General features: G+C 36.4%; 3 protein-coding genes across 8 annotated transcripts in view; 1 reads left to right on the top strand and 2 right to left on the bottom strand.

The window, feature by feature from the left end:
* Window positions 1–1139: 1139 nt before the first annotated feature.
* On the bottom strand, window positions 1140–2330 carry LOC107691536 (sclerostin domain-containing protein 1-like). 2 transcript variants are annotated; one of them, XM_016490179.1, is made up of 3 exons: window positions 2268–2330; window positions 2017–2153; window positions 1140–1565 (listed from the first exon to the last, which is right to left on the bottom strand). In XM_016490179.1, exons 1-3 carry the CDS (start codon window positions 2276–2278, stop codon window positions 1153–1155), a joined length of 561 nt encoding a protein of 186 aa, XP_016345665.1. In that variant the 5' UTR covers window positions 2279–2330; the 3' UTR covers window positions 1140–1152. The 2 variants fall into 2 exon arrangements, with proteins under 2 accessions (XP_016345665.1, XP_016345664.1); XM_016490178.1 differs by lacking the exon at window positions 2268–2330 and having other exon boundaries at window positions 2017–2241.
* A 4047-nt stretch (window positions 2331–6377) lies between these two features.
* On the bottom strand, window positions 6378–13885 carry LOC107691533 (ankyrin repeat and MYND domain-containing protein 2-like). Of its 3 annotated transcripts, XM_016490171.1 has the most exons (12): window positions 13726–13741; window positions 12327–12391; window positions 11956–12000; window positions 11685–11845; window positions 11459–11597; window positions 10688–10786; window positions 10449–10609; window positions 8729–8943; window positions 8511–8646; window positions 7741–7869; window positions 7117–7246; window positions 6378–6878 (listed from the first exon to the last, which is right to left on the bottom strand). In XM_016490171.1, exons 5-12 carry the CDS (start codon window positions 11589–11591, stop codon window positions 6730–6732), a joined length of 1152 nt encoding a protein of 383 aa, XP_016345657.1. In that variant the 5' UTR covers window positions 11592–11597; window positions 11685–11845; window positions 11956–12000; window positions 12327–12391; window positions 13726–13741; the 3' UTR covers window positions 6378–6729. The 3 variants fall into 3 exon arrangements, with proteins under 3 accessions (XP_016345657.1, XP_016345656.1, XP_016345658.1); XM_016490170.1 differs by lacking the exons at window positions 11685–11845; window positions 11956–12000 and having other exon boundaries at window positions 13726–13885; XM_016490172.1 differs by lacking the exons at window positions 11459–11597; window positions 11685–11845; window positions 11956–12000; window positions 12327–12391 and having other exon boundaries at window positions 13726–13885.
* Window positions 13886–14163: 278 nt separating this feature from the next.
* The window catches only part of LOC107691535 (basic leucine zipper and W2 domain-containing protein 2-like), a 14899-nt gene continuing 7415 nt past the window's right edge, over window positions 14164–21647 (top strand). Inside the window, exons 1-3 of one of the 3 annotated variants that reach the window (XM_016490175.1) lie at window positions 14164–14229; window positions 17294–17364; window positions 18700–18876. In XM_016490175.1, coding sequence (XP_016345661.1) covers window positions 17301–17364; window positions 18700–18876 — 241 coding nt within the window. In that variant the 5' untranslated portion in view covers window positions 14164–14229; window positions 17294–17300. Of the gene's footprint in view, window positions 14230–17004; window positions 17161–17293; window positions 17365–18699; window positions 18877–21647 lie in introns of those variants that run through there. The other 2 variants (XM_016490176.1, XM_016490177.1) reach the window with 2 other exon arrangements.

Here is a 21647-nt window from a genome sequence, read left to right as displayed (position 1 = left end):
ATATAAAAATAGATAATGTAATTCTATTCAAAAACGACTACATATGAAATGCAAATATTTACATAGCTGTATAATGAGTCCGTTTTTAAAGGGATAGTTCACCCAAAATGAAAGTTGTCATTATTTACTCACCCTTAAGTTGTTCCAAACCTTTTCTTTTGTTGAACACAAAAGAAGATATTTTGAAGAATGTTGGTAATCAAACAGTTGCCGGTAGCCATTGACTTCCATGGTATTTTTTAGTCGTGGCTACCAGCAACTTTGGTTACCCACATTCTTCAAAATATAAGAAATTCATACAGGTTTAGAACAACTTGAGGGTGAGTAAATGATGACAGTAATTTCACTTTTGGATGAACTATCCCTTAACTTTCATCTTTCATTTGTAATAGTATACATAATTGCTTTATGTAATTAGGTTATTAATACGTAAGGGATAATGCACGGCTAGTTGTGCATTAAACAATTTTAATGCACGATGTGGAAGCCAAGAAGCCGGTTGCCTCTGCGGAGCGCATTAAAATCGTTTAATGCACAGCTAGCCATGCATTATCCCGCTTACACCATGGTCATTTGCCAGCACTGACAAGTTAAAGCTGTTAATGATGTTTGTAGTGCAATATTTGACCGGAAGGGTAAAAATGATGGTTATTTTTGTCAGTTACAGCTCGTTACTTCTAGCATTCTGCTCGCTTCAAAATCAGACATAGAGATGAAATAGTGCGGTAAGACCACATTTATTTGAATGAATTATAGCATTTATTTGAATGAATTATCGATCGAGAGAGAGAGGGATGACAGTTGTGTGTGTGTGTTTGTGTGCATCAATTAAAGCAGCGCAATTATATAGAACGGTGATTAAACTGACTTGGAACTACCTGTGCATTAAACGGTTTTAATGATTACCTGCCAGCCAATCAGAATTGAGTATTCAGACAGACCATTAACCATATTACACTCAAAAAGTGCATTTACACACACACTCATAAAATAATCCACATCTGAAAATATACAGAAAAACAGCTGTACATCTCATTGCAGTCCAAGTCAGTGTCATTGTAGTTCACAGTCACTTTCCTTCCATGAGTAGGGCTGTGTTGGTTAGATCTGCACCAGTATAGCTCACCCTCAATAAATGAGAGGTTCTCATATCTATTCATTTTTAGAATTAAGCTTTGAGTTTTTATTTTTGTTTTTTTTCTTCTTGGGGTTCTGCAGCGGATGATCCTTTGAGGGACTCTGAGGTGCGTGAGAGGACTCGTTGTTTTGGCGCGTGTATCTCTTGCACTTGCAGGATGTGACGGCGGTGATCTTGTAGGTGCGTGTGCTGCCGTCCTGGCACTGGAGTTTAATGCGCTGGATGCGTGTGCGTTCAGTGACACAGCGCCACTCCTGGGTGTCCCGTCTGCTCCAGTAGTGATCTCCACCGATCCAGTTGGGCAGCAGGTGGGTGGGTAGACATTCTCCAGCACACACTAACTCCTTCACGGGATTCAAGCTAGTGCACTGGCCGTCAGATATATATTTAGTGGACCTCAGCTCCCTGCAACCGACCTGGTGCTGTTCTGCAAAAGAACATTTCATGCTTTAAAAATCAGTGAATGGATAAGGAATTATATGATACATAATACGTTAAGTAACGTCTACAGTAATAGCCTGAAAGACTAAAATAGTTTTAAAAGTTTTAAATTTAAAGGTTAAACTGACATAGACAGACTGATAGACAGACAGGCAAATGATATATATATATATATATATATATATATATATCCTGGCTGGTTGCTAGGCGTCGCTAGGGTGTTCAGTCAGGTTCTAAGAAGTTGCATAGGTGTTCTGACTTGTTGAAAATATCACTTAACCGCTAATGCAAAATATTACTGGAGTTATAAAAATATGTAAATGGCTGCTAACAACTGTATAGATTTGGATGATTTGTAACCTGTAATATTATAATAAATATGGATCCTACAAAATGTCATAAACACACGAGTAAACACTTCCAAGATAAACACGTACCGGTTTGGTCTCGGCTCTCCGTTCGTCTTCCTCCGTTGCGCGCTCGATTTGAGGAGACATTATTTGGAGTCTGATGAGATGATGCGCCCATGTGCCCATTAAACTCTTCAGTGCCATCATTTTTGAAAGCATGACAGCTTTTTATCAGAAAACAGAGCAGAAACAGCAGCTGGTATTCGCATGTGTTGAGGGGCATTGCAAAAGAGTTCGGTTCAGTGTCTCTGAAAACTCAAGAGAATGATCATACCTACCTGTTTCTCATCGATGGTTATATACCCGCCCATTCTTGAACAGCAGCAGTGAGTGGAATGATGAAGTGCGCTGGAAATGGGCGTGTCCTCGCGATGTAGTACACGCCCACCTACAGTAACCGTATTCTGCACTAGCCACATGGAAAATTATTTTGATGTGAGCTAATCGTTGCAGAAACATGACATGAAATAATTTTAAGTAAATCTGACAAAAGCCATTATAAATATTGTATTCAGACGATTACATTTATTAACTGAAATATTTATGATTATGAAATCCAATAAAAATACGTTTATAAATTACATTTGGTGTAAAACTGCAACACTAAAAGAAGAAACACTACATAGTCTACCAAAACGCCCTTGCTGTGAAAAATATGTCGTTTTTAATTTTACTCCGATTCTATACAGTCTGACTGACTTTTAAATGTTACTTTCATTCTAATATACTCATATTATATGTTATATGAAGTCAAAATAATAATAATAATTATTATTATTAAATAGAATTCATATAACATTATTATGAAATATATATATATATATATATATATATATATATACACAGTATATATATATCTCGGTTTGGATAATGGATAGATGGATTTTCTTGAATTGTATTTTGTTGAATTTTCATATAGTTTGCAGGTGGATTTATTTTTTTATTTAATTTTTAAATAAAGTATTTTTTTTTTTTACTAATGCAAACCATCTTTCATTATTATTGTAGTGCTGGTGTTAGAAAGTAGAAAACATCTATTGTGTAGCTCAATTGATACATGTGAGCAAACACTGCACTGCAACACTCTCAAACAGAGAGACGCTGCTGAGGATGTTGCGCTCTCAGGTGTGAATGAGTTTTCAAGCGTATTTAGATCCTCTACATGTGAACCTGGTGCATTGAGCTCTAGTGAGCAATTGCTGTAAAGTACGGGCATGCATGACAAAACCCATGAAACAGGATAGTCCTGGATTATTTTACCCCAAAATTATCCAAACAGGTGCCTCCGATGTAAAAGAAAAGAAAACATTCAGACAATTCATTCCACAAAATGAAAACTGAATGACATTTTTCACAATCATTTTTAATAATACTTTCTTATATTCCCATGGCCCTACAGAGGACAATCGTTTTGGAGAATGGATGGATGGATTCTTGAATTACATTTTGTTGAATTTTCATATTTTGCAGTTGGATTTATTTTATTCTCAAATTTTTTAAATAATGTTTAAAAATTTCTTTTTACTAATGCAAACAAACTTTCACTATTACTGTATTGATGATCTTAAGTAGGAAACACCTATTGTGTAGCTCAGTTGATACATGTGAGCAAACAGTGCATTGCAACACTCTCAAACAGAGAGACACTGTGCTGAGGATGTTGCGCTCTCAGGTGTGAATGAGTTTTCAAGCGTATTTAGATCCTCTACATGTGAACCTGGTGCATTGAGCTCTAGTGAGCAATTGCTGTAAAGTACGGGCATGCATGACAAAACCCATGAAACAGGATAGTCCTGGATTATTTTACCCCAAAATTATCCAAACAGGTGCCTCCGATGAGCTCACCAAATGAATGTGCATAACACAAACGACATGGAGGAAACACAAAAGCCCAATGCTCACTTTCTTCCACCGAAAATGTGTCCCTCAAAAAGTGTCTAGTTTCACTCTCTCCTCAGGCATTTACGATTAATTCATTCCGCTTGCCCCCAGGTACACTTCTTTGATTCGGACGAAAAAACATTATTATTGTGAAGTTTTTTTTTTTTTTTTAAGAAAAAAAAAAACATTCAAAAGCCACTGCTGTCAAAATGATCTCTTATTACCTAAAATGCACTGTTAGTCATATTGGTAAAGGGGGGTTTATTGGGGATCACTGAATATGCAACCTCAGGGCTTGAAAGAGGAATATCAAAGTCATGCGATACGATGCGGCATTCGCTAATTTCTGCATCTCAAAAACCAGATATTTGAGATAGTCCTTTCATGCACCTGTAATGACCGTGACATGCTCATAGATGGAGACAGGAGAGGGATGAATCTCAGGGGAAACAGAGAGGTTACGGCACTGAGTTATGGGTATATTGACATGCGACTTGACAACCGTGTGCTAAATAGACCCTCGTTTGGCCCACAGGGTGAGATAGTCCCTTGGGATGAGGGGATGTAGAGACTGGGAACAAAGCGCTCAGGAACAGACAGAGCCGGAGGGGATGTGGAGACTGGGAACAAAGCGCTCGGGAACAGACAGAGCCGTCTATAGAATTCTGAGCGAGTGCCTTAGGATGTGTGCAACAGGACCAAGTGTGGGAAAGTCCACGGAGGAGATCCCTGCTCTCTCAAAACTCACTGTATACTGCAGTTACGACACTGCAGCTTAAACTGGACATTTTCCAAACATGTTTTGAGAATATGTTAGTATATACCGATTGATGATTATGATGATGATGATGCATATTCATTTAAAAATGTTTCATTTTTGTTAAAGTTTAAACATTGTCAGTTGCCTGTTTCATTAGGTGATCATTATTGAGATCAAATTTTCACCTGAAAGAGGTTTATGTTGTCATAAACACTGTGATTCTGATCAGTTAAGCATGTTTATTATACATTCTAAGAAGTAAATAGTACACAGCCTGCTGATGCTAAATTTGAGCTCACACTTGAGCTTCAGAGGATGGACGCTGCCCTCTAGTGGAAAACTACCGAGTTAAAGTCTATGCATTACATTTCTTTATTTGATCAAGGGAAAAAAAGGTTCCTCTTCAATGTTTAGATAAAATTAAGCCTTCACTATGAACTATTTTAGAGGTTCTACTTTAAAAGCAAATTATGTTGGAAATAAGAAGCAAAATTTAAAAAAAATCTGATGCTATGAAACAAGCAAAAAGAGAAACAAAAAGGGTGAAAAACTCCAACTTTAACAAAAACACATAAAGGAATAGTTCACCCAAAAATGAAAATTTGCTGAATATTTACTCAGCCTCAGGTCATCCAAGATGTAGATGAATTTGGTTCTTCATTGGAACAGATTTGGAGAAATTTAGCATTACATCATTTGCTCATCAGTGGATCCTCTGAAGTGAATGGGTGCCGTCAGAATGAAAGTCCAAACAGCTGATAAAACATCACAATAATCCACAAGTAATCCACACCACTCCAGTCCATCAGTTAATAACTTGTGAAGCGAAAAGCTGTGTGTAAGAAACAAATCCATCATTATGACATTTTTAACTATAACGTCACCTCTAAATCTATAATCTATAATAACACCTTCTCCAGTGAAATAAGTTCATCCCCTGTTGTCCTTTTACACAAAAATCTACCAACATATTTGTTTAGTACTCTTTTGTACTGTTTTCACTTGTAAACGGTGCTTGATCAGTACATATTTCTCTCCTGATTCAGATGAGAAGACTTTTTCACTGGAGAAAGCAATATTATGGATAGAGGACTCGTATTTTAACCCGGAAACAACGATTTGAAGTTAAAAAAGTCTTAATGATGGATTTTTTACAAACACGCAGCTTTTCACTTCACAAGATGTTAATTGATGGACTGGAGTCATATGGATTATGGCACTGCCTCCCTTGACCAGAGCCAATTGATTTTGCCAGAGCTATGAGTAAAAAATATTTTCACATTTTCTCATTTTATTTGTTTTATTCAATTATTTTACTGTGTAGAATGAGTAAGTTAGGGCTAAATTATTTAATTAATGTTTTTAAAAATAAGCTCTATTCTCTCTGAATCTCAAAGTATCGTGCGAGTAGACTCTCTTCTCGTTCTGTTCCCGCTTTTTTCAGCAGAGATATGCTAAATAAACAAAATTGATATTCATCGTTTTTTAAAATTTTTTTATTTTTAACCCAAAACTAAAGAATGCAGAAAATGGTATATATGGTATATAAAAAAAAATCAGAGCTCGTGGTCTTCCGGTATGTGCCCCCCCAGGCAAAAATGTGAAACTCCGCCTATAGCTGTTTGGACACTCATTCTAACGGCACCCATTCACTGCAGAGGATCCGTTGGTGAGCAAGTGATGTAATGCTAAATTTCTCTAAATCGGTTCACATGAAGAAACAAAATCTACATCACAAACGGCCTGAGGGTTGAGTACATTTTCAGCAAATTTTCATTTTTTGGGTGAATGATTCCTTTAAAGTGGTAGAGAAAATTCTCAAAGTTTTTCTTTATGTCCCTGGAGTATCAAACAGTTACCCACAGTCAAAATAGGATGTCCTTTGGTTAGAAGTTTGTCATGTGCTCTACATATCCTGTCTTCTGTGTGGTACTTACACTGCTTAGAATAATACAATCCAACACTTCTGTATCATGGTTTACTGTTTCCTATAAAATGCAGTGCACCAATCACAGCATAGCACAGCACGCTGAGGCTGACCTGGATGCCCGGTGGAATTCACCTGTATAAAGAAAAGACTGCCAAAATCTTTCTGTTTCTCAGTCCTTTCCAGCATGAGGAGGATCTTCACAGGCCTCTGAGGTTTCACAGTAGTCATCAGAAGGACTGTGCTGAAGTGCACACTCTGACAACCCCAGACAAAGAGCCAGCATGGAGCTGGCGGCGTTCACTACATCACTGTCATCAGCTGAGAGGAAACAGAAAACACAAATGAAATAAGCTTCATACTTCACTTCTGAAACTCTTATAATGTAACATAAAATGACAAGAACGAAGCTTCCATGGTAAAGACCCTTGTTTTATCATCAATCCTTAGTCCTTCAATGTCATGACCAAATGCACTGATAAGATCCAGTAAGATCTAACTCAAGCAAATCAAGCATTTCGTAACTAACCAATGACGTGCTAATATGCTAACACTTTACCATTGCTAGAGAGTTCTCTCAGTTTGGGTTGGCGGTTGAATTGAGCATCTCTCTGTGGTACAGGGGTTTTGCACTGCCTCTTATGGGTGAACCAGTGCAGCCTCTGACACGTCTTCCCACAGTAGACCACCTGCAAAGAGATGTGAGCATTACGGGAAAACAGTGTTTCAGCAACATGTGAAACTCCAACATAATGAGAAGAGAGCATACTTAAGAATACAAAACAATAATCCTTGTATAATGTAACTCAACAGTGCACTTTAAATTCACTTTTGAAGCTATAGATATCTTTTAAATTTATAATTTTGTTGCATTTCTGACATCAAAAGAAAAATTGGATTAGGTTGGTATAGCCAAACGGTCAATGATCTGGGCTTCTTAATTAAAAGGCTGTAGGTTCAGGATGTGAAAAGTTATATGCCTGAAGAGAAACCACATGCTAAATAGCAAATTCAAATCATTAGTATACTTTGCAGATGGTCATTATGTGTGATTAACTGTAAAATAAATCATATTAACAACATTTGTAAGTTTGGCTACCAAATGATCAAAAACGTCAATATTAATTGAATAAATGTTGATGGCAAGTCATGATTACTTAAGGAAAGAGGAAGCACATTATACCATTTTACAGAAGGAGCACTTCTTGTCAGCACCCCTCTCTCCACATGTAGCACAGTACTCCGTGTCCATAAGCACCATCTGGCCCGTCAATGCCTGGGTCAGAACCGAGAAGGCTGTGGGGACGTTCCCCTGGAAACAAGAGTGAGGTTGTGAAACTAAATGTTGACACATTTTTATAATTTGCCATCAGTCAGCAAGATCTGAACATCTTCACTACCATTCAAAAGTTTGGTTTAGTGTTTTATTTACATGGACAAAAATTAGTAAAACAAAGTAATATTGTGAAGTATTATTACAGTTTAAAATAACTGTTTTTGATTTGAATATTTTGTAAAATGTAATTTATTTCTGTGATGCAAAGCTAAAAACTGCTTTTCTGCATCATTACTCCAGTCTTCAGTGTCACATGATCCTTCAGAAATAATTCTAAGATGCTGATTTGCTGCTCAAGAAACATCTTTTATTCTTAAAAATAGCTTAATATTTTTGTAGAAACCGTGATACATTTTTCTTTGATGAATAGAAAGTCCAACAGAATAGAATGTCTTTACTGTCACATTTGATCAATTTAAGCATCTTTGCTGATTAAAAATATTTTAATTAAATATTAAAATATTCTATTATGATGATATATTATTATTTTATATTATATTATTTACAATATTATAAATCTTTTTATTATTACTATTATTTAATAAGTGATTCCACATTATATGACACCTTAAACTTAAAAAGGTGTCCATTTTTATATGTTAGAAAAGTGTACTGACAATTTCCACGGGTGCTATAATTCGGACCAACTGTTGCAGCAGGTTTGCCTCACAATAGGGAAACTTCTGGATACAATCACGAATGAATTTCTCCTGGTATTGAGGGAAGCCATCACCATCTCTTCCTTTCAGAAGGCTTGGGCAAAAGAAAAATATATGTTTTTGTGACTCCATTTGCAAGACTCTCTAAGATGAAAGGACCGTAAAGATGAAGCCACCTCTTCAAAAGGGCGTCCAGGTTGTCATCACGTTCCTGCAGAAAGGCGAGACACTTCTGCAGCACGCAGCTGATGTAGTGCATCTTCATGGCCAGAACCTCATTCATGTCCTGCTGTTTCACACACTGCTCGCAGAGCAGATCCATCACACGGTAGCACTTCTCCAGCGCCACCACATCCACCAATAAGGGGTCCTCCTTCACCAGCATCACCATCTGAAAAAGCATGATGGAAAAATGTGCCCCAAAATATGAGAAGTGAATATAGCAGACACTAGCCTTACTTACAATGCAAGTTTCATGGAGGAAACATGCTCTCATGCTACATCATTCTGTTAACTGATCCCTGCTGAGTGTGGGATTGAGACACCTTACTCATCAGAAATCACTGGATGGGAGACAGCTGAGATAGCTTACACAGATGCCATCCAAGATCTGCCACAAAGCACACACTCTAGTCTGTACTAGAGCAACTGTGTATTAAATTACTAGCACAAACCTTTGATTTGACACTCACAGGCCAGCATCTTGAAAATACAATTCTGATTATTAGAAAAAGGCCTAATATTACCTATTTTGATGATGCTGAATTCAAAATTATCAATAAAAATCACTCATCACATACAGTTAATTTCACAAAATAAAAATGAAGATTTTTCAAATTATATACAGTAGGTATCAGCTTTAATGCACTTATCAGAATGCAGAACAAAAGCAGTCAAATGTCAAAGATATACTCTGTCAAAGAACTTTACATAAACAATTTTATAAAAAAAAAATCACAAACTAATTTTATGTTGCTGTTTGGATATAGTAAAATACCCACAGATGCAGATGAAGCAGAAATCATACAGAAATGTAATATATGACATATATTTCCCTATATCAAGAGTTTAGCTATAAGGCAATATATAAATTTCACATAATACATTCTCTGGGTATATGAAGATTTAAGTTTATAACATAAATAAAATCACCATAGTAAAATCTGCATATGTTAATAATACCCATATGATTATTTTTTATTATTTATCATGTATTATTATGTTTAATTATTATTATGTATTATGTTTTTACTTCACATGACAATATATTTCATATGGAAATTTAATATATGTACAAAAGTATCATTTGCGTATAGGTAATGTCTTCAGAATCATTCATGTGAAAATCTGTTGACAATTAAACTGATAGTAGTAATCTAGCTCAGAGAAAGATAGAAATAATGCCTTTGTAGCAGTTTTTTCTGTCGATTAAGGGATAATACAACTTCTTCACCTTACAAAAGGCACTATTTTTGGAATCAGTACCCCAAAATCAGTAACAAACAAGTATTGGATTTCATTCAGCAAATATGATGCTGGGCGGTGTTATTTATGCATTTCATTGCAATGTCACATGCAAGTGTCATTCCATTTTTCATATATTATGCAATGAAAGTTGTTTATCAGAGCTGTAGGTATAACAGATATATAGAATTCCAAGCCTGTGTTGAAATGCAGGCCATGCTGTTGCTCTGTAATATCACGAGGATATATTTAGATGGAATAACAGCAGGAGGGGTGTTCCTCCAGTCATGTGACCTTGTTTGGTATTCTTATGGGTCAGTGTTATAAAACCATAGGTTGCTGTGTTTCACTAACATTGTTTGGTTTGTGTGAGCATGGTGCTTTACTGCCGCTTGAAATCGGAATTATATAAACACACTTGGCAGTTCTTACCTTGACAGGATTGAGGTTAGTAGTCATGATGATTTTGTGTAGGGGTCCTGCTAGTTTGGGGGGTAGTTTAGGTTCTCCCTTTGAGCCCTCGGGTCTTGTGTAATATTCCAGCCTTGCACGAGAAAAGAAATTGTTGATCACTGTCACACAGTCATGCTGACCTGCACAGGGCAGAAAGAGAAAGAGGTTAGTTATTAATTAGTAAGTAGTAAGTGTGCATATATATATGAATCACTCACCCACAAAAGCAGCCATCTGAGCAGCAGTTCGTCCTACGGAGTTGACCAGATCTGTCTCTGCTCCAGCATCTAATATCATCTCTGTAATTTCAGCATTACCTGTGGGATTAAAAGTGACAGTAAAGACATTTCTAATATTAACATTACAAAATATTTATATTTTCAAATAAATGCTGTTCTTTTGAACTTCCTATTCATCAAAGAATCCTGAAAAAATGTATCATGGTTTCCACAAAATTGTTAAGCAGAACAACCATTTTCAGCATTGATTATGATGGGATTTAGGCAATAATGAGATGAAACTTTCTTCACGTAAACACAATACTTGAATTAAATTGATGTGATTAAGCGCATAATCATAGAAACCATAATCGTCATAAAATATGTGAATAAACAGTCATGTAAACATCTTACTGTGATTATTTCCTTACTCTGATTGGAAATAATCACATTATTGGTGCACATGTAAATGTAGTAATTGATGATAATAATAAGAAATGTTTCTTGAGCAGCAAATCAGCATATTAGAAGGATTTCTGAAGGATCATATGCCACTGACGACTGGAGTAATGATGCAGAAAATTCAGCTTTGCCATCACAGGAATAAATTACATTTTAAAATATATTCAAATAGAAAAAATTACTTTAAATTTTAATAATATTTCACAATATTACTGTATTTTTGAAAAGGTATCACGTCAGTGAAGCTTTTGTACCTTTAAACGTTAGATAAAATGAAACTTGGTAGCATTACTATTGACATGAGTTTACCTGAGAGGCCAGCGAACATGAGAGCAGTATAACCATACTCATGCTCATTACAGTTGACATCAGCTCCGTGCTGCAGCAGCAGTCTGCACATGTCTGCTTTGCCCTTATAGGCCGCATGCATGAGAGGGGTCATGCCATACTGAAACGACATGAAATGGCTTTCACCAATCTTTTCATCTGCATGACTCAAAAGCAAATGACATTTAGCCTTGTTCAATCCTCTCACAAATTGTGAAAATCCAAGAAATGTGTCTGCAGTATGGAGATTCTGACAAAACACTGGCACTTGCTGAGAGTGACATGAGCTGGGTGAGTCATAATCTTTGTTGCTCCTGGATGAAGTCGAAAGACTGCGTTGGTGGCACAGCGAACAAGCAGCACATCTGACTTTGACAGGTAGGATACACTTATTAACTGCTGTTTCCAATCATTCTGGCCCCAAAAGGACCTCAAGTAGTCTGTAGGTTACATCTAGTGGCATGTCTCCATTATCACACCTCTTTAAGCACCACATCCGCCACTCTAGAGTCTCCGCCATATGCCTGAATAACAATGCGAAACATATGCCATCACCTCACCAGCCCACCAGCCACTGCACTTGTTTACATAAGGGCTGATCGTCAAAAACAAACAAACTAAATAATACCACTATTTACAGTGTAAAGCATGTGTCTATGTAGTCAGGCTGCAGTAAAATAGCATAAACATTAATAAAAGTAACAATAAGTATGGGTTGTGTTTGGCCAGCCGCCCTATGTCTGGTTTTTATGTTTTGTTGTGTTCCAGCTTGGTGAACCCCAATGAGCCATAACTGGTGCTTAAATGGCCTGTAAATTACTATCCATATTCATCAACTTTATGTTCTTACCTCATCCAGACAGTTAACACGCACATTTGGATTGCTGAGGAGCTGGGTGGCCTCTTGCACATCACCTTTTGAGAAAACACAGTCTTGAGTTTACAAACTAAACATTAGGGATCATGGACAACTCATGATGAGCCACCATTTTATTTCCATGGATGGTCTACATACCCAACTGCACTTTGTATAAAGAGACTTAAATTATACTGAGGGTATTTTCAAGACATCTACCCTTTTCAAATTATGCAAGGTTTCAGTAAAATACAGTTCTAAGACAAACAAAGATGAACTAAATTGGTTAGTTTATAGATGTGAATTACGTGAACAAATCTTACATCTAATATCAAAGTCTGTATAAAGTGAAATGGGCACTGAATATTTTTTTATGTTTTTGAAAGAAGTCTCAGCAAGGCTATACATTTATTTGATCAAAAACACAGTAAGATTGTGAAATATTATTACAATTTAAAATAACTGTTTTATATTTGAATGTATTTTAAAATGTAATTTATTCCTGTGATGCAAAGCTGAATTTTCAGCATCATTACTCCAGTCTTCAGAGTCACATGATCCTTCAGAAATCATTCTAATATGTTGATTTGCTGCTCAAGAAATATTTCTGATTATTATCATTGTTGAAAACAGTTGTGCTGCTTAATATTTTTGGGGAAACTTTATTTATTTATTTGTTTTTTCAGGATTCTTCTGATTATAGAAAGTAAAAAAAAAAAAGTATTCATTTTAAGCAGAACTCTTTTGTAATAGATATGTTTACTATGTCACTTTTGATCAATGTAATGTGTTTTGCTGAATAAAAGCGTAAAAACAACAACAACAACAAACTTTCTTGACCCAAAACTGGTCATAATATCAGAAAGGCCTTGTAACTAAACAAACAAGAGAACGAATAAATAAACATCCAACCAATTTAATAGACTAATTAATATAAATAATCTATACAAAGTCTGGTTCTAAGGACACACACACACACACACACACACACACACACACACACACACACACACACACACACACACACACACACACACACACACACACACACACACACACACACACACACACACACACACACACACACACACACACACACACACACACACACACACACACACACACACACACACACACACACACACACACACACACACACACACACACACACACACACACACACACACACACACACACACACACACACACACACACACACACACACACACACACACACACACACACACACACACACACACACACACACACACACACACACACACACACACACACACACACACACACACACACACACACACACACACACACACACACACACACACACACACACACACACACACAGAGAAGAAAACTGAACAGTGATTTCCAGTACCTGCAGCAGCTACCTGTAGCATCACTCTCTCTTCAGCTGTCAGCTCACCTTTCCTCGCAGGGGTCAGACTCGTCATATTGACACCGGTCATTTGTTAATATTGTTAAGGATAAATAGTATATGGATGTGAAAACTGCTTCCTCAGAATACAAACCTTATAATACAGAGCTCAAAGTAAAAAGGAGAAAGCATTCTTGGTTCATACCACTTTGGAAATTAAAAAGAGGGGAGGGTGGAAATCCGAGTGACACGATGTTAAAAATCCGTAATTAATATTTTAGGATATAAACGTCTATTTTATAAAACTCCATTGTAAATACATATTATTTCTTTTTCCATTCAAGGAGATTTAATTATTAATTGCAGTAGTAATTCTCATGTCATGCGAACTACCCCTTTCAAGAGTAGATCAGTCCAGCTGTACTTAACTTGCCTGCTCGAACTGTCGCGTGAGATACTGCGCGAAGCGGTGCTCGAGATTATCACAGGCAGAATCACAGACAGGTAAATTCAATCACATGATACGCAATGTTACTATTAGCCTGATTCGTGTCTGATTCTCTCGTGCTTCTTCTGAGCAGCAAGCTTCTGAGCGTAACCTGCTGGTCTCGAAAACTGAATTACTGATTTCAGAAGATGAATAAGCGCATGTGCAAAAATCATTCATTTGTAAGCAGACGGAGCCATTTATCTATAGATGAAGTCAGATTACTTGGTTATTTATGAAACCGTGTTGTAATGATTTTAAGCACTTTTCTGAACAGGTCGACAGCTTGTGCTTACACGAGCGCACAACAAAACTCTTTATTATTTCAGGGGATCAAATAAAAAGCATGCATAAAAAGTGTTTTTGGTGTGTATGCATTAAATATCTGACTGTAGAATGTGCATTGCTGAATGTAAAATAAAATAAAAAAAAATATTTATGTAATAAAAATATATTTTAATCTTAAAATATGAATGCCCTTGAACTATATGCGTGAAGTATAGTGCAATAAAGTGTAATATTTATAGTAATAATTATAGTATATATAATATTTATATCCTGTCAAAGCTTCCGTCCTGTGTTGTGTCCCAGCAACTCATTCCGACTTTGAAACCAGGTTGCATTCTCTTCCATAGCCTGTGTGTTATTCTTGGCACTGAAGCACTTATAAATTGGGACCGGCGACAGTAGCACACAAACACACACAAGTGTGTGTCATGGAACATAAACCTACAGCTATATGGCAGCACAGACAAGTCTGCAAGAACATATTCTTGTGGTTGCCAAGTGCAGTGTGATGTTTGTCCTTGTTTAATTGGTTTTATGACAAGGAATGCCACTTGCACACTGTGAGAAAAGATGGGTTGAATCAGCAGTGTGGTACAGAGTGATTCTGATGGTTTGTAAGCCCCACTCACTCCTCAGGGACTGTTGTAATCTAATTAAAACCCAACTCTGACTTTTGACTCTCTGGAGCGTCACTGGTACTAAGCGATCCTGTGTGGTGTTGTGCTCTGGACATCCTCCACTTGAGCCGATCTAAGAGCAGTTTACTGCATTGTCTGCTGTAATGGATTAGGGTTTGGTGACAATCAGCTAAATCATCCCCTTTGTGTGCTCATCCCTGGTGAACGTGGTTGTTGATATCATTTTTAAATCACACGGGACTTGCACATGAGTACATATTGTTCAGAGCTGCGTGAAAGGACTCAATGTTAGAAAAACAGTGAGCCATTATGAACAATGCTGTTTAAAAACAATTGTTCTGATTTCAATTAAATATCACTGTGAGTCACGAGTTCATGCAGCTTTGAGGACTCATCAAGGGTATTCTTTGTGTGGTAGGCGGCCTATGAAATATAAAATATGCTCTGTTTAAGAGAACATTTTATATATCTATAATTATATATCTATTCTATATTATCTGTTATTGTAGAGCAGCATTGCAGAACATGGGTGAGAAGACTCCCCTCCTCTGACTGCTTTTTTTAGAAAAATATTTTTATATGTAAAAAAGTAATACATTTGCACAACTATTTATACAACTGGGATTTATCTTTGTTGGTTTTTTTTTTGAAAGAAGTGTCTTTTGCTCACCAAAGCTGCATTTATTTTTTCATTTATTTACTATGTTGATTTGGTGCTCAAGAAACATTTCTTATTATTAGTGTTGAAAACAGTTGATCTGCTTTATATTTTTGTGGAAAACCGATTTTTTTTCAGGATTCTTTGATGAATAGAAAGAATCTTTAGACTTTACTGTTGCTCAATTTAATGCATCCTTGCTGAATTAAAGTATTAAAGACAACAGTTATTTAAAATTGTAATAATATTTTACAATATTACTGTTTGTACTGTATTTTTTATCAATTAATTGCAGCCCTGTTGAGCATAAGAGACTTCTTTAAAAAAAAAAAAAAAACTTACAGACCCCAAACTTTGAAATAGTAGTTTATATTAAATTTATTCAATTTATACATTTAAATTTATTATTTAAACTAATACATTATTAGTTTATTCTTATTATTATTATTATTAATAAACTAATAATTAGTTTATTAAATTATTTAATTTAATTTAAATTTTAAGTTGTTGGTTTTTTTATTAGTTTAAATGTTTGAGTGTGTGTGTGAATGAGTGAGTGAGTGTGTCCCAGCACTGGGTTTGCACGAGTTAGTGCACTTTCAGGGCAGGAAGGGCATCCGGCATAAAACATGTGCCAAATCAGTTGTGCGGATCACTCCGCTGTGGCGACCCCTGATAAAAGGGAGCAAGCCGAAGGAAGAGCGAGAGAGAGTTTAAATGTTTAAAATTAGATTTATTTAATTAATTTTTAAATGAGTTAAATCAGTCTAATAATTATATTATATTATATCATATCATATTATACTATATTATATTATACTATATTATACCGTTGTAACTCATGTTTCTATCACAAATCATTCTCACAATTCTGACCAATTTTTTTTGTAGATTCTTGTCATAAGATTACACAATCTTAACCTTCACTCTGTGACTCTGAGCGTCAGTATGTTGTTGAGGCAGCTGATGGAAAATTATGACTTTGTTTGTGTATGTTTGCACGTGTGTATAATTTGTGAGTCTGCTTGTATACATACACACACACACACACACACACACATGCAGAGGGCTGTAAGCTGTGATCAGACATGTCCTTGCTGTAATACGACACGTGTCCCGGACCTGGGCGACTGAAGTTTACACTGTCGGGGATGAGCCCCTCTATATTTAGCACAGGGCAGCGAAAGGCTTGCCGGAGCACTGGCTTTCTCCTGGAGCACTCGCTGCGTGCTGAAGAGGACCTCTCAGCTGATGAGCTTTTAGATTGCGAGCTTCTTTTTTTTTTTCCTCCCTAGTACAGTGCACTATTATAAACGAGGTGTGTGAGAGGAGGGTGTAGTGTTGGGTAAAGCACAGATTACTGGGTGAGGAGTTGTTTCATTGTTTTGTCTTGTGGGGCTTTTTTAATAATGGATCTGTCGTAGTACACAAAATGGGTCATCTATGTTTTTGTTGCTGATTTGAATATATTTTATGTCTGTTTCTTTGCATGTGAAGGACTTTTATGAATACCGGTAAGCAACAGAAGCCAGTGCTTACAGGCCAGCGGTTTAAGACCAGAAAAAGGGGTGAGTCACTTTTTATCTCGGTATTACACATTCTACCTCATAAAAACTAAAAACTAATTGTGGGCTTTAGAAAGGATCTTCTTTAAATTACATAGACCTTCTTTAACACTCTTATATTACTTAATTGTTTGTACTCCAGGTCAAATACGAGTGGCGTGATTGATTACTACAAAAAAAATATATTTTAACTAATGAAAACAAACAAAAATGCGTATTGACATATATGGAAAGTATATATGACATTATATGGAAAGTGTACAATGATTTTTAATTTTTTTCTTTGTTCACGTATAGAAATATGCTCGCACCTTGTGTTGTGCACACATGTTGCAGACACTCTCTCAGCAATGCAGTGGCAAGGGTCTCAGTTCATGTTCCATTAATAGCTTGTTTGTGTGCTACTGTGTACTTTATGTCCTACACAATACTGGTAGCAGTGCAGACCCTCTGCTGTTCTGATCTTTTATCTTAGTTCTTCAGTCTCAGAGCCACAGAAGTTAACAAATAGCCTACTGCAATAGCTGCAACATTAGCTCCAGAAACAGAAAGTTTAGGGGCTGTTCACACAGAAAGCATTTTTCCATTCCGCTGCGCTACTTTTACATTGTTTCTTTATGTAAACGTGCTAGATGAACATTGTTAAAAATTGAACACGCGTCTTGCACATGACACAGCGTTCTAAAAACACAGCGCTCAAGTTAAAAGAAGTTAAAACTTTTAAAAAGTTTCAAGTTCTTGTTTTTTTTCCCAGTAGTGTATTTTTAAACAATGTTGATCAATTTTTAGATTTTAAAATAAAAATGAAAAAAAGATACACACTTAAGTATTATACATATGATGTACAGTATCTACCATACAGTTCTAAATTCAATCTTCCGTGTAGGTGTATGATGCAGGTGAAAGGTGAACACCGTTAAACATTACGGACAGCTTAGGAACGTTACTTAATAGCTTTTGACTGTAACAAATGTGGGGGTGTTTTCAACAGGGCATTAGAATTATGCTTCACTGGCTTGTGTGGTAGGTGTGACTGGCTCTTCAAATGTGAGATCTCACAGGAAGACACTCAACATGCTCTTTAGTGTGTGCTATAATCAGAATTCCTAGCCAGCAGCGAGGCGAGGGAACTCATTTACATAATGGTAGGTATAAGTGCGGCTTGCATATTTCTGTGTGCGTTATCAAGTGTTCTACACAGATGGATACAAATCAAGGATCAACTCTAAATCATTTAAAGCATTATATTCTACATCATAAGTGGCTAATGTGAATCCTGAATCTCTGCTGCCGGTAACGTTGACTAAGAGTCTTTCTTGTTTTTTTTTTCTCTCTCAGATGAAAAGGAGAAGTTTGAGCCTACGGTTTTCCGAGACACTATTGTTCAAGGCCTCAACGAAGCAGGTGGTGATCTTGATGCTGTAGCCAAGTTTCTGGATGTCACTGGGTCGAGACTAGACTACCGCCGCTATGCCGACACCCTGTTTGACGTCCTCATGGCTGGGAGCATGCTTGGTGAGAAGGTCCAAAACTTTGTGCATCATTTGGAATATTTTCTTAATATGGCATTGTTATTGCTTTGTAGGGTTGTGAATGCTGATACCTCATTACATATGCTTTCTCATGATTTTAAGTATGCTATTTTATTTTTTCGTATTTCAGAAATGCAGATAATAATCTCCCAAACTGTTTGTCATGATTAAGTTGCAATGAGATATAAATAATGCTAAAGAACTGAATGAAATGAAATTTCACCCTATCTATTTTCTAAAGGCATGTTAATGACCTTATTATAAACTAATCATCCATGTGCATGTTTGATTTGAAAAAAAATGTAAAAGTCTCGATCTTCTGGTGAAATGACAAATCCCTGTCCTACATTTTGCTTAAATTATCCATTTAATTCGGATGTACATCACAATACAGCAGTCTTGTAGTACTTGAGACCAGACAAGACCAGACTCAAGTCTGAGTTTAAGACCATATTTTCAGGAGCATTTGGACTTGGCTTAGACTCAAATGAGCTGGTCATAGAAAATGTGGTTTTGGACTTGGAAGATTTTGAGTCCTAGTCCAGCCTTGTCTGATCCCGAGTACTACAATACAGCAATACAGAAGAACAGATTTATTACTATTTTCATTATATCATGGCCCATAAAACTTAAAACCCCATTGAATTACACCTATTAAATTGAGTCCTTTTTTGGAAGCTCATTACTCAGCATTCAGATCCTGAGAATATGCTAGCTTGTTGTCCCGTATGAAGCATACTGTACATAATGTATGTATTCTTTTCTGTTTCCTTTTTTTAAATACACAGTTGCATTGTGAGAGCATTTTTTAAGAATCGTTTGTCGTAAGGCAAAATGGCACTTATAGTGTGACATGAATCAGTGACAGAACTTTTGGGTGACAGTCTTGTAGATGTATATCTTACAGTTTGACATAAAATACTGTTGCTGCCTCATCTTTTATCCAAGATGTCACTGGGGTCATACTGTACAATCTGACAAGCAACATTCGTAAAGGACAGAAAATCACTCGGTGGACCCTTGGAGGATGTAGAGCCATCCTTTGTGCTGTTAGCTCACGCAGACCCTTTAGCAGATTAACAGAAAGAGAGGTCATTAGCTCACTCCCCCGTGACAGCAGGCTGTTGCTCCAATACTTGCAGCACATCTCTGGATCAAAGTGTTTATTGCACTACCTCCAGGCCATCAATTTACAAATCCCATTGATGGTTAAAGATAAGGACAGCAGGGAATAAACAACACGTTTTTAGCCTGTCTTAGTTGTCTCCTAGGAGCTGTCACAGTCTTCAGATCTTTTGCACATAAGCAGGCTGAGAGAGTGAGTGGGCGGCTTCACTGTGGGACAGAAGCAGAGTGTTGAATTTGGTTGGAGCAGATATGGGAAGCCAGTGTAGAGAATGGCATATTTGCAATTGAATATGCATTTTGTGCGTTTAGAATGATATACGTGTAAAGAGATGTAAAGCACATATGCTGGCAAATCAGATGGCACATGATTAGATTTAACTGAGTACTGAGCCATGTTACTCACATAATGTTACATAATATAGTGCATTCAAACCAATATACTATGGAAATATGATCATCCCCTTGCAAGGGACTCTTGCTGTTCAAAAATGTATGCGTTAAAAATTATTAAAAATAAATAAATTGTGCAGATGAAAATTTGCCTCTGGATAATCCCAATGCAATGCATTAAATGGAAACATTTATGTTAAAAATTGAAGTCCCTTTCAAAATGTTTCAAATAACTGCTGTTGACTTAAATTACATTCATCAAAGAATCCTGAAACAATTTATCACAGTTTACACAAAAATATTAAGCAGCACATCAATATTATCGATGTTTTCAACATCGATAATAATAATAATAATGTTTCTTGAGCAGCAAATCCGCATATTAGAATGATTTCTGAAGGATCATGTGACACTGAAGACTGTAGCAATGATGCTGAAAATTCAGCTTTACATCACAGGAATAAATGACATTTTAAAATGTTCAAAAAGAAAACTGTTTGTAATAATTGTATTAATATTTCAAAATATGACTGTTTTACTGTAAGCATAAGAAACTTGTTTAAAAAGTGCATTAAGGTGACCTAGGTGCAGTTTTTCTTTACTCCTACTGATCATTAGCTTGTACGTTTACAATCTTCCTCTCACACACTACAATTTTTGTTCAGTCTTTGTGGAATGAGTTCAGTTTCAAGCACTGGTAGAGATGTCTCTAGGATGGGACTCATTACACTGTCAACCCAATTAGAGCTAACAGGTTTACTCTGGCTCCATATAAAGCCCAAATAGCTGTGAGAGCACATGAGAGAGGAAGAAGAACAGCCTGGTCAAACATCTAGTCAGCAGTCAGGTTACTCCAGCTATGGTATAGAGCCCTGATGAGCAGAAGACTGCCGTTAACTCTGTTAAAATAGAGATTAAGTCCAAATCCTTTGTTAAGCATCACTGAACTTCCTTAAAGTGACCTTTGCCCTTATTAGTACTTAACAAAGTTTGATTTCCCTGAACTCTGTGAAAATAGTGGGATCTATTACACGCATGTGATGAAAGTACTAATTTAAAGTTAACATGAAATGAAAATTGACTCGGTTTACTTTCTTAATCCATATTTTTGGTTTTATAATAAACAATTTATTTGTGGACAGTATTCATTCATTTTTCTGCGTAATTTTCATCGAAATAATTTGTTAATGTCTTTAAATCTGCATTTTTTTCCAAACACTCCCTTCAAAACACCAT

This window comes from Sinocyclocheilus anshuiensis, unplaced genomic scaffold, assembly GCF_001515605.1.
Source record: "Sinocyclocheilus anshuiensis isolate Anshui unplaced genomic scaffold, SAMN03320099.WGS_v1.1 scaffold162, whole genome shotgun sequence".
In the NCBI taxonomy this organism is placed as follows: domain Eukaryota; kingdom Metazoa; phylum Chordata; class Actinopteri; order Cypriniformes; family Cyprinidae; genus Sinocyclocheilus; species Sinocyclocheilus anshuiensis.
The sequence above is the reverse complement of the archived record's forward strand: the minus strand, read 5'-3'. Positions and strand labels throughout refer to the sequence as shown.

What these genes read in the sequence shown, in the direction of transcription:
- LOC107691536 (XM_016490178.1), bottom strand. Translation starts at nt 2,212, where the DNA reads ATGCCCCTCAACACATGCGAATACCAGCTGCTGTTTCTGCTCTGTTTT. An exon ending in GGAGAGCCGAGACCAAACCG is followed by an intron (nt 1,566 to 2,016) that starts GTACGTGTTTAT and finishes GTTCTTTTGCAG; the next exon opens with AACAGCACCAGGTCGGTTGC.
- LOC107691533 (XM_016490170.1), bottom strand. Translation starts at nt 13,816, where the DNA reads ATGACCGGTGTCAATATGACGAGTCTGACCCCTGCGAGGAAAGGTGAG. An exon ending in CATGTTCGCTGGCCTCTCAG is followed by an intron (nt 10,787 to 11,458) that starts GTAAACTCATGT and finishes TTAATCCCACAG; the next exon opens with GTAATGCTGAAATTACAGAG. An exon ending in TTATAGCACCCGTGGAAATT is followed by an intron (nt 7,870 to 8,510) that starts GTCAGTACACTT and finishes TCTTGTTTCCAG; the next exon opens with GGGAACGTCCCCACAGCCTT.